The sequence below is a fragment of the Piliocolobus tephrosceles genome, chromosome 17 (assembly GCF_002776525.5).
Source record: "Piliocolobus tephrosceles isolate RC106 chromosome 17, ASM277652v3, whole genome shotgun sequence".
In the NCBI taxonomy this organism is placed as follows: Eukaryota; Metazoa; Chordata; class Mammalia; order Primates; family Cercopithecidae; genus Piliocolobus; species Piliocolobus tephrosceles.
The window spans coordinates 57,077,705-57,089,192 of record NC_045450.1 but is presented as its reverse complement, the minus strand read 5'-3'; the positions used below and the strand labels follow the sequence as shown (position 1 = coordinate 57,089,192).

Sequence of the window (11,488 nt, the reverse complement as noted above, 5' to 3'; positions counted from 1 at the left end):
AAAAAAAAAAAAAAAAAAAAAAAAAAAAAAAAAAAAAAATTGTGTATTTAAGGAAACTTTTATTATGGAAAATATCAAGAAGTAGAGGAATAGCGTAAAAAGTCCTAAGTTCCCATCTCTGAGTTATCTTCATTTTATTAACAGTATCTTTGGTGTGCCTGAGGGAGGTTTCTCTTTCCTGGAGGGCTCCTGTATTATTGCCAATGTACTTTCCTGAATGCGGCCAGAAACCGAGCCCCCTACTCGCCCCACACCCGCGTGCCTTCCTATCCCTCTCTGAAGCTTCTGCAGAATTCCCAGCAGGACAGAGCTTGCTGGGAGCTTGGCACGCTCAGAAGCTGCTACAGCATGTGTGTGCGGGGGCGGGGGCAACTTCTTGGTTCTAGCACGTCCATATATCGATTTTCTTTCTGGCTGCTAAGTGAGGGAGTGTGTGTGTGTAGGCATGTGTGCGTGTGTGTGGGTACACGTATGTGTGTGTGGATGCATGCATGTGCTGTGAAGCAGGGAGACCAGCTTTCCACTCCTTCCTGTCTTCTCTCTGCAGTGCTCTGGGAGCTGTCGTTGCCCTCCTGCTCTGGGGACAGCTTTTTGCAGTGGACTCAGGCAATGATGTCACGGATATCGCAGGTCAGTCTTTGGTTGGGTAGGAGGGTGCATCCGGGGCGCCGCCGTATCCCACGTGCTGCCGCATCCCACTCTGACCCTCTCGGGTCTGCACTCTGTCTCTGAGAACACCCAGTTGCCCCTTCTTATCTTGACCTCTGGGCTTTCAGGACCCTGAAGAACATTGGGGTTCCTGCCAGAAATGAGGGGAGCGTGCGCTTCCGTTGGCTTCTATTCAGGGTGGAAGGAGATTGATGTGCAGAGCAGCTTCCACTCATCTGACTTTTCATGGTTCACTGGGAACAATTTCCAAATAGTAAACTCTCTGGCTTCTCTCTCTTTGCAGATGATGGCTGCCCGAAGCCCCCTATGATCGCAAATGGCTATGTGGAGCACTCGGTTCGCTACCAGTGTAAGAACTACTACAGGCTGCGCACAGAAGGAGATGGTAAGACCTGGACAACTGTCTCTATGCCCTACATACAGCCCCTGCTCTGACATTTCCATGATGGGCGGTGCTGGGGTGATTCGCCTGAAAGTTCATTGCTCTCCTTGGAGCCAGGAGATTTCGATTCTAATAAGCATTTTGTTGCCAGTAGCTGTGGCCCTTTGGGCAGACGAACTTTTGTCAGCCTCAAGTTTTCTGTTTTGTTAAGGGGAGGCCACACCATGCGGCCTACCTATCTCAGAGTCAGATTTCCATCTCCAGCGGGAGATGTGGGAAAAGGAGGAATACTGATGACGATAGGTCACCCCCACCTAGTGAGTCTTGCTGTCTTGGCACTTTTTTAAGTGCTTCATATTTATTTGCTCACTTAGTCCTCACAGTATCCCTCTGAATAGAGGTTATTGTTCTCACTTTGCTGATAAGGAAACGGAGGCACAGACAGGTTGAGTCTCTTGCCCAAATTCAGGCAGCCTGTAAGACGCAGTCAGGATTTGAACCCTGAGCCCTCCCTGTACTGCCTGGCTGTGACCAACATGACCAGAGTGTGTTCTGCTGGGAGTAACTGGAGTCCAGGCACTTGGTTTCCAGCACAGCACTCTTTCCCTCCTCCTCATATTCTCTCTCCTTTTCCCCTCCCTATTTGTCCCCTTTCCCTCTTCCTTTTAATTCTTCTCTTTAAATGCCTTCTCACTCTGCTCGGGGTTCAGACTTGACTTTGCCTTTGGCTCATTTCTTGCCTTTTGTTTCAGGAGTGTACACCTTAAACAATGAGAAGCAGTGGACAAATAAGGTTGTTGGAGACAAACTTCCTGAATGTGAAGCAGGTGAGTGCTGAACACTTAGGAGTGCAGGCAGGCTTCTGGGTGGGAACGTCCCAGAGGCACAGCCTTCCAGTGCGGCTTCCTCTGAGCACACAATAGCCAGGAGGAGGAATGTGGGAGAACCGCAGCTGGCCAGGGAGAGACTTAAGCAGTTAGGTCATAACTCCCTAAGGGTCACTAAGGGTCTAAGGGTCTTGATCATTGGGGCCTGAAGGGCACTGGCTGAATCCACTGTCTACACTGCCCACAGATCAGAAGAGCCTATGCATACAGAGAACCTGCTAGAGAGCCCTGGGTCTAAGGAGAAGCAAGCTCCAGGGAGAACAAGTCAAGGGATAACATAAAATATTAATCCATGGAAGCCTAGAAGGAGGCTGGACGTAGGCTGGGACTTCTGCTTCTCGTTATTAGCAGGAGCTATTGTTCTCTCCTTTCCTTCTCGGAACCAGAGGCAAAGGCCCAGCCTCTTCGGCTCTTACCGGTGTGGAACTGCCAACCTGCCTCATAATAACTGCACTATCTACAAAATCTGAGCTCCAGTCAATGATGCTCTAGATTCCTCTTTCGTCAGAGAGAATGAATTATTGTAGCGCCTAGCCCTTTCAATGAATTTCAGGGAATTGTGGAAATTCTTTTGTTGGGATAACTGTTTAAATATAATACAGTTCACTAGCCATGGCTAAAAAATCTCAGTATTTCCCATTTCCTTTGTTAGAAAAGTGGGAAATAGAGCTTTTTGTAATGTAAACAATTAAAAAAAAAACAGAATTATTTTAAAACTGCAACTATTGGGAATGAGATGACCAGGTGGTAAGGGCAAAGCATTTAAATCTTTCTAGTTTACGCAGCAGTGACAGCCGCCCATGCTTTTACCCCTCTTTCTCAGATGGAAAGGCTCTTGCACATTTCCACTCACAAGTGTCTTGCTCTCCTTGACAGTATGTGGGAAGCCCAAGAATCCGGCGGACGCAGTGCAGCGGATCCTGGGTGGACACCTGGATGCCAAAGGCAGCTTTCCCTGGCAGGCTAAGATGGTCTCCCGCCATAATCTCACCACAGGGGCCACGCTGATCAATGAACAATGGCTGCTGACCACGGCTAAAAATCTCTTCCTGAACCATTCAGAAAATGCAACAGCGAAAGACATTGCCCCTACTTTAACACTCTATGTGGGGAAAAAGCAGCTTGTAGAGATTGAGAAGGTGGTTCTACACCCTAACTACTCCGAGGTAGATATTGGGCTCATCAAACTCAAACAGAAGGTGCCTGTTAATGAGAGAGTGATGCCCATCTGCCTACCTTCAAAGGATTATGCAGAAGTAGGGCGTGTGGGTTACGTGTCTGGCTGGGGGCGAAATGCCAATTTTAAATTTACTGACCATCTGAAGTATGTCATGCTGCCTGTGGCTGACCAATACAATTGCATAAAGCACTATGAAGGCAGCACAGTCCCCGAAAAGAAGACACCGAAGAGCCCTGTAGGGGTGCAGCCCATACTGAACGAACACACCTTCTGTGCCGGCATGTCCAAGTACCAGGAAGACACCTGCTATGGCGATGCGGGCAGTGCCTTTGTCGTTCATGACCTGGAGAGGAATACCTGGTATGCGGCTGGGATCCTAAGCTTTGATAAGAGCTGTGGTGTGGCTGAGTATGGTGTGTATGTGAAGGTGACTTCCATCCAGGACTGGGTTCAGAAAACCATAGCAGAGAACTAATGCAAAGCTGGCCGGAAGCCCTTGCCTGAAAGCAAGATTCCAGCCTGGAAGAGGGCAAAGTGGACGGGAGTGGACGGGATAAGATGTGGTTTGAAGCTGATGGGTGCCAGCCCTGCGTTGCTGAGTCAATCAATAAAGAGCTTTCTTTTGACAATCTTGAGTCTTTTTTATTCACTCCTTTATGGTCCAGGGTAGCCAGAAGGTATAGAGTCTACTGGGATTATGGCAGAAAACACCCCAAACCCACTGGAAATCCTGAAGGTGATACAAACTCTTCCACCTTAGGGAATCATGCTCACTGACTGACAGCTTATTGAATACTAGGCCCAAGAAAGGTAAGTGTTGTCCTTGTTTTACAGAGAAGGAAACAGAGACTCAGGGATGGTAAGTAAGTGAGTTGCTTAAGGTTACATAGTCATGAAACAATGAAGCAGAACTTTGAACCCAGCCCTGTTTGATACAAACTCAGAGCTCTTTTCACTGCATGCTGTTGCCTCTTCAAAGTGAATTAGGAGAAAGGGCGTGGGCCTGGTGAGGAAGAGCCTAGCTCAAAATGGGATGGGGAGAAAGTGTTTTGACACAGACAGTACTTCAGAGTCTGGGATCTAACCTACCAGCACTCCAGAAAACAAAAGACGATGATGTAAAGGCAGGATCTCTGGACCTGCTGAGTGCAAATTACAGATTGGTCCTTACATTTGCTAAGTAATTTAGGCTTCCTGGCCATCAGTTCCTGGTCTCTTCCATGAAGGACTTGAGCCAGGCAATGGCTAACGTCCCTATCAGCAATAACCTTCCAGGACTCTGTAAAGAGTGGGGAGGTAGAGTCCCTGCCTCAGTAGAAGCTGCTTTTCCTACTTGGAACAAACCCACCCTTCACCAGGAATCAAATGCAAGCTGGCTGAGCCTCCTCTCCTGATGGCAGGTCATGCTATCAATGGTCTCCCAGAAGAAAGGTTCTGGAGCTCTGATAAACAGAAGCTGTTCTAATGAATTTTTTCTTGCTGTCAGCCTTCAATACCCTAACCAATCACCACTGTGCCTTCTTCTCATGCCAAAACACGGCCCCTCCTTTGCAGGGTGTAAAACGACACTGATGTCACTCTGTCTCACCAGGGGTGGCCATCTCTGTGAAGCTCTCCTCACAGGCGCCCTGCAGATTCATCAATAAACTTCAACAGGTTAGTGCTAGTAGGCCAATAAGACCTGTATTCTAGAACCTGTGAGATAGTAGCCAGAAACTGGGAAACACCAAACTCTTAAAAAATGCCTCTGAGAACACAGTCACTTACACCTTTTCCTCTTGTAGTTCTCTTCAGTACCAAGTTTCTTGGAAGAAGAAGGCAGTCTCCAGTTTTAAGAATTGTCTGATTGTATTAAGTGGCTTCTGGTAAAATAACAGTAAGAGAAAAGCTGTGGCATTCTCTTGATCACTCATCTTCTCTGCCTTCCTCCCCAGCACCACCTCCTGGCCTCAGCCTGTGGGCTTCTGCAAAGTCACGTATTAGGACTAATTAGCTAGCATCAAATTCCTGTTAATTCCAGAAGCAGGGACAAACCTGTTCGGGAGGGACTTAATGATAAAATTAGGTATAGGTCTATATGTTAATCAAGGAAAATTTTCTACTTCCTTAAACTTACTTACCATCCTAGAGGAGAGCCAAATCCATGCTGATGCATATAGTCAGAGGAAGGAAATTGGAGAAAATTACAAGTTTCTCCAATCCATGTAAAATTAAGAAATCCTGGGGAAGTTGTAAAGAGAAAACAGTACCCTACTCCCTTGAAAGGCAGAATAGGTCTATAACCTATAATCGAAGGTCTCCTTCAGGAAGAACTTCTTAAACCCTGTATGTCCTCTTACAACACTCCAATACTGCCTGTAAAAAAGTCAGATGGGTCATATCGGCTACTACAAGACCTTTGAGCCATTAACCAAATAGTCCAGACCACCCACCCTGTCATTCCTAACTCTTACACCATTATCAGCAAGATCCCTCATGACCGCCAGTGGTTCACAGTAATAGACCTCAAGGATGACTTCTGGGCTTGCCCCTTAGCTGAGGATAGCTGGGACATATTTGCTTTCGAATGGGAGGACCCTCACTCCAGTTGGAAGCAACAGTACCGATGGACAGTTCTTCCCCAAGGGTTTACAGACTCTCCAAACCTATTCAGTCAAATTTTGGAACAAGTTGTAGAGAATTTCACTCTTTTATCAACCTTATGTCTACTCCAATATGTGGACAACCTGCTCGTTTCCGGAGGCACCAAAGACCAAGTAAACACAATTCTAAATTTCCTAAGGAAACAACGGTTATGGGTCTCAAAAAATAAACTCCAGCTCGTAGAACCCGAGGTAAAATACACGGGGCACTTAATAAGCAAAGGGAAGCAGAAGATAGGGCCCGAACAAATTGAAAGGATCATATCCTTGCCATTGCCTGAGACAAAACAAGAACTTAGAAAATTGTTGGGGCTAGTTGGAAATTGTTGCCTGTGGATTGACTCTTATGCCTTAAAGACAAAGCCTCTATATCTAAACCTTACCCAAGAAGGGCCCGACCCCTTTCTCTGGACTCCACAAGAAGTCCAGCAAGTCGAGGAACTAAAACATCTACTTGCCCCTGTCTTAGCTCTGCCATCCTTAGAACAGCCATTTCACCTTTTTGCTAATATAAGCAAGGGGGCAGCTATAGGAGTACTCACTCAAAAGCATGGGGGCCATCGCCAGCCCACAGCCTTTCTGTCAAGTATTCTTGACCTGGTACCCATGGGTGGCCTGAATGTATCTAATCTATAGCAGCAACTGCTTTATTGACAAAAGAAAGTAGAAAAATACCCTTTGGGGGAAGTCTCATTGTAAGCACACCCCATTAGGTTAAAACCATTCTTAGCCAAAAAGCAGGGAGATGGCTTACGGATTCAAGAATGCTAAAATATGAAGCTATCCTATTAGAAAAAAGTGATTTAACCCTAACCACTGACAATGAGCGCAATTGTGCCACCTTCCTTTTTTTTTTTTTTTTTTTTTTTTTGAGACGCAGTTTCACTCTTATTGCCCAGGCTAGAGTATAATGGCACAATCTCGGCTCACCACGACCTCTGCCTCCCGGGTTCAAGCGAATTCTCCTGTCTCAGCCTACCGAATAGCTGGGATTACAGGCATGTGCCACCACACCTGGCTAACTTTTTTGTATTTTTAGTAGAGATGGGGTTCCTCCATGTTGGTCAGGCTGGTCTTAAACTCCTGACCTCAGGTGATCCACCCACTCGGCCTCCCAAAGTGCTGGGATTACAGGCATGAGCCACTGCACCTGGCCAACTCCACCACCTTCCTGACAGGAAATCCAAATGTGGGAGACCCTGAGCACAAAAGCTTAGACTTAATCAATCAGACTAAAGTAAGGCCTAATCTAAGTGAGACCCCTTTAGAAACAGGGCACCATTTCTCTGTAGACGGCTCCTCCTGGGTAATTGAAGAGAAAAAACATAATGGCTACTCAGTGGTTGATGGAGAAACTCTCACAGAAGTAGAATCAGGGAGAATGTCCAATAACTGGTCTAACTAAACATGTGAGTTGTTCACACTACATCAGGCCTTAAAATATCTGCAGAATCAAGAAGGGATATTTACACCAATTCCAAATATGCTTTTGGAGTGGCCCATACCTTTGGAAAGATTTGGACTGAACAAGGTCTTATTACTAGCAAGGGCCAAAACCTTGTCCACAAAGAGTTAATCATGCAAGTATCAGAAAACCTTCAGCTACCAGAGGATACAGTCATTGTTTATGTTCCAGGACACCTAAAAGGTCCCTCTTTCGAGAGTCACTTCCCAAGAAGCACCCATTTTCCATTTAACCCCTTGTCTCCCTTCCCCATCCACAACCCCCATCTTCTCCCAACCAGATAAAGAAAAATGAAAGAAAATAGGGGCTAATGAAAACTCAGAAGTGAAATGGATACTGCCAAGATAACAAAGAAATGTTGTCTAAGCCCCTAATGAGAGAAATCTTAGCACAACTTCACCAAGGAACTCATTGGGGTCCCCAAGCCACGTGTGACGCAGTTCTTAGAACCTACGGGTGTATAGGGATTTATACCCTTACCAGGCAAGTCACAGACAGTTGTATGGTATGCAGAAAAACCAATAAACAAACTTTAAAAAAACCACCCTTCGGGGGAAGAAATCCTAGGCTAAGGCCATTCCAAAGTGTCCAAAGAGACTATACCGAAATGCCCCAAATAGGCTGCCTCAAATATTTGTTACTTATAATGGACCATCTCACTCACTGGGTGGAAGCCATTCACCTGCCAAGTGCAGCTGCTAATAATGTAGTTAAAGTACTAATAGTGTTGTAACTGAGCGAGTTATAGAGAAATGCCACACTTTAACATGAATTCAGGAGTCCTTTATTAGCTGGGGACCGAGAGACGGCTAGTGCTCAAAATTCTCTCGGCCCTGAAAAAGGGGCTAGATTTTTTTTAATACTTTGGTTTAGAAAGGGGAGCAGGAATCAAGCTGAAGCAATCTCACAGAAGTAAAACATGCAAAAAGACAAATGGTTACAGGAAAACAAACAGTTCTACGTGCAGGGGCTTTAAATCCATCACAAAGTGATAGGTGCAAGGGCTTTGGATGCTATCTACCGGACGCAAACGTGGGGGCTGTAGGTACTATCAACCAGGCGAATTCCTGGGAACTGTGGATATAGTTTGCCACAGTACCTTATCAGTTAATTGCACTCTTTGATGTGCTGGGAGTTAGCTTGCACAAGTTAAATCCTTGAGGAAAGGGTGAGTAAGGAGCCTTTGATGTCTTGCAAATGAAGAAGCCAAACAGAGTCTGTCCGGGCTTTCTCAGCTAAGGAAGAGTCAATTCATATTAAAACAGGGTAAGGTATCACAAGAGAAGACATCATACCCAGATTCAGATTAATAGAGAACATTGACTCAGACAATGGAACCCATTTTACTGCACAGGTCATTAAAGGATTAACCGAGACACTAGGAAAAAAATGGGAATATCATACTCCCTGGCACCCACCCTCATCATGAAAAGTAGAAAGAATGAAACAAACTCTAAAAAAAATCACCTAACTAAACTAATCTTCGAAACCCGACTGCCATGGACGAACTGCCTCCCTATCGCCGTACTAAGAATTCGTACCACCCCTTGAAAAGGTATCAGCCTGTCCCCTTATGAAGTGCTCTACGGATTGCCATACTTAAATTCCACCATTGACATCCCCACACTGGAAACAAAAGATCAATTTCTTAAAAACTATGTATGTCGTCTGTCTTCTACCCTGTCTTCCCTCAGGATCCAAGGCCTCTTAGCACAAATGCCACCTCTAGAGTTTCCAGTACACCCACATCAGCCTGGGGATTATGTGCTCATCAAAAGCTGGAGAAAGAAAAACTGGAACCATCGTGGGAGGGACCCTATTATCTAATATTCCTAACACCTGAAACAGCAGTCCCAACAGCTGAACAGGGGTGGACTCATCACACTCGGGTACAAAGGACCCCACCCCTCATGGAATCATGGACCACCACTCCAGGACCAACTCCCTCAAAATTAACATTCAAAAGGTCTAATTTGTCTCTTCTTCCTCCTAATTGCCCAGGGGCATTTCATTATTAATGTAACCAAATCAGCCTCCCCTCAAGCTGTTGAGTTTGATGCTTGCCTAGCCATACCTTGCAGAGACCTACCAGGTTAAAGGCAACTAGCCTCTTCGGAAAAGTATCTTTGCCCTTGGTACTCACCCCACCCCCAATCTGATCCTTGTAAGATTCCCTACAATTGGCTACCCTGCCGTTCCTGGTACGATATTCCCTGGACCACTCAGTCCCAAGGCTGGACTTCCCTAAAACCTTACATCCACTTTACTCAACGAAGTAACTCCTTTAACTGCCAACACCTGACATAACCTGGTGCATATTTCTATTACTACTTCAATCTCCGCTAACCCTATTCCCACCCTAAGTTGCTTTTATGGTATAGGGGCAGATGTTACTGGGAAAGACCCCATGGGAGCCTTGGAGATTGGTTTTGTCACCCCTCCAGCACCCATTCCTTCCCCAAGATCTCCTCCAAATCAAACAACTATCTTGCCATTACCTAATGACAAAACAAAAGTGGCCATAGTGGAAGTCAAAGACCTAAAATACACCCTGGTTATTGAGACCAGATACCAAGAAACAAATGCCTGGCTGAAATCGATCAAATACTCAGTTTGTACTTTAAATAAAAGCGACTACTACACCTGTGCAACAGGCAGGCCAGAAATCCAAATAGTTCTTTTTCTGCTTGGATGGTCTAACCAACCGGGCATGGACTGTATGGTAGCTCTCTTCCAGCATCCCACAGCCGGGGGTAGTAAGTCATGCACCACTCTCTCACTGCTTTTCCTGAAAGTCAAAGACTGCTCTGTGGGTCAGCCCCCAAGGGCCATCTGGCACCCGGCCTCTCATGCCAATTTTACCTCGTGTCTCTCGCAACGGGGGAAAACTTGGCATCTTTCGGGAATCTAACGGGATGCAGTGAATCCAAGCCTTTTCGATAGCTCACCAATCATACTGCCCTCGTCTGTCCAAGAGCAGATGTTTGGTGGTATTGTGGAGGACCTCTACTGAGTATGCTGCCAAATAATTGGAGTGGCACTTGTGCTCTAATCCAATTGGCCATCTCTTTCACCCTGGCATTTCATCAGTCTGGCAAAAAATCACCCTCTTGGGAACAAAGAGAAGCTCAAGGGTCTTTCGACCCCCATGTCTATATAGAGGCAATTGGAGTACCATGAGGAGTAGCCAATGAATTTAAAGCTTGAAATCAAATAGCTGCTGGGTTTTAGTCAGTCTTACTTTGGTGGTCTACTATAAATAAAAACGCAGATTGGATAAATTATATATATTACAATCAACAACGATTTGTTGTTTATAACAGAGATGCCATTAACGGGATAGCGGAGCAATTTGGTCCCACCAGCCAAATGGCCTGGGAAAACGGGATAGCTCTTGACATGATATTAGCAGAAGAAGGCAGAGTTTGTGTCATCATCAGACCCCAATGTTGTACTTTGATCCCAAATAACACAGTTCCCGATGGAACCATTACCAAGGCTCTACAAGGCCTCAACACCCTAGCAAATGAGCTGGCTGAAAATTCTGGAACAGATGACCCCTTCACAGGTTTACTGGAAAGATGGTTTGGTAAATGGAAAGGACTTATGGCCTCTATCCTCACTTCCCTTGCAATCGTTACAAGTGCGCTCATCCTTGTAGGCTGTTGCATCACACACTGTGTTCATAGGTTAGTTCAAAGACTCGTAGAAATGGCTCTCACTAAAACCTCCTCTGTCTCTCCCCCTCCATATTCAGACAAACTTTTACCTAGACAATCAAGAAGAGCAACAAAGCCAAATCTTACTAAAAAATTTGAAGAAGAATTATAAAAACAAAAAGGGGGAAATTGTCAGAATAAAAGAAAGGTTCCTCTTCAAAGATCCAACTTTCTTGTCATAGGCTGTTAACTGCCTTGCTCCAAACCTTAACCTGTAACCTTTACCCTGTGCCTTTTGAGAAAGATTCAAGCACATAGCCAATTGGGGTCAGCCTAGACTGTGCAGTCCAACCCCAGCCAATGGGGGAAAGACAAAGAAGCAGGAACTGCGTTAGGGTTAAAAACCTCTGTTCTCCTTTGTTAGGTGTGCTCTTGTGACTGCCATAGGCGCGGGCAGCACCCTTCTGCAAAGTAAACTTTGCCTTGCTGAGAAACTTTTCTTCTGAGTGCTGCTCTTCCTCTGCGGCACCAAGAACTTATTTCTAACAGGAGGAAGAAGACACGAGAATTTTGCGCATGCAGGTTCTGAGTTTTGGCTGGTGGG

At 45.7% G+C, this 11,488-nt stretch overlaps 1 protein-coding gene across 1 annotated transcript in view; it reads left to right on the top strand.

The window, feature by feature from the left end:
* Positions 1 to 3,747, top strand: part of LOC111541422 (haptoglobin) — a 5,278-nt gene extending 1,531 nt beyond the window's left edge. The window contains exons 2-5 of the mRNA XM_023210322.3: positions 548 to 630; positions 953 to 1,054; positions 1,804 to 1,878; positions 2,815 to 3,747. Of these exons, the coding sequence (XP_023066090.1) occupies positions 548 to 630; positions 953 to 1,054; positions 1,804 to 1,878; positions 2,815 to 3,593 (1,039 nt within the window). The 3' untranslated portion in view covers positions 3,594 to 3,747. The remainder of the gene's footprint in view (positions 1 to 547; positions 631 to 952; positions 1,055 to 1,803; positions 1,879 to 2,814) is intronic.
* Positions 3,748 to 11,488: the final 7,741 nt, after the last annotated feature.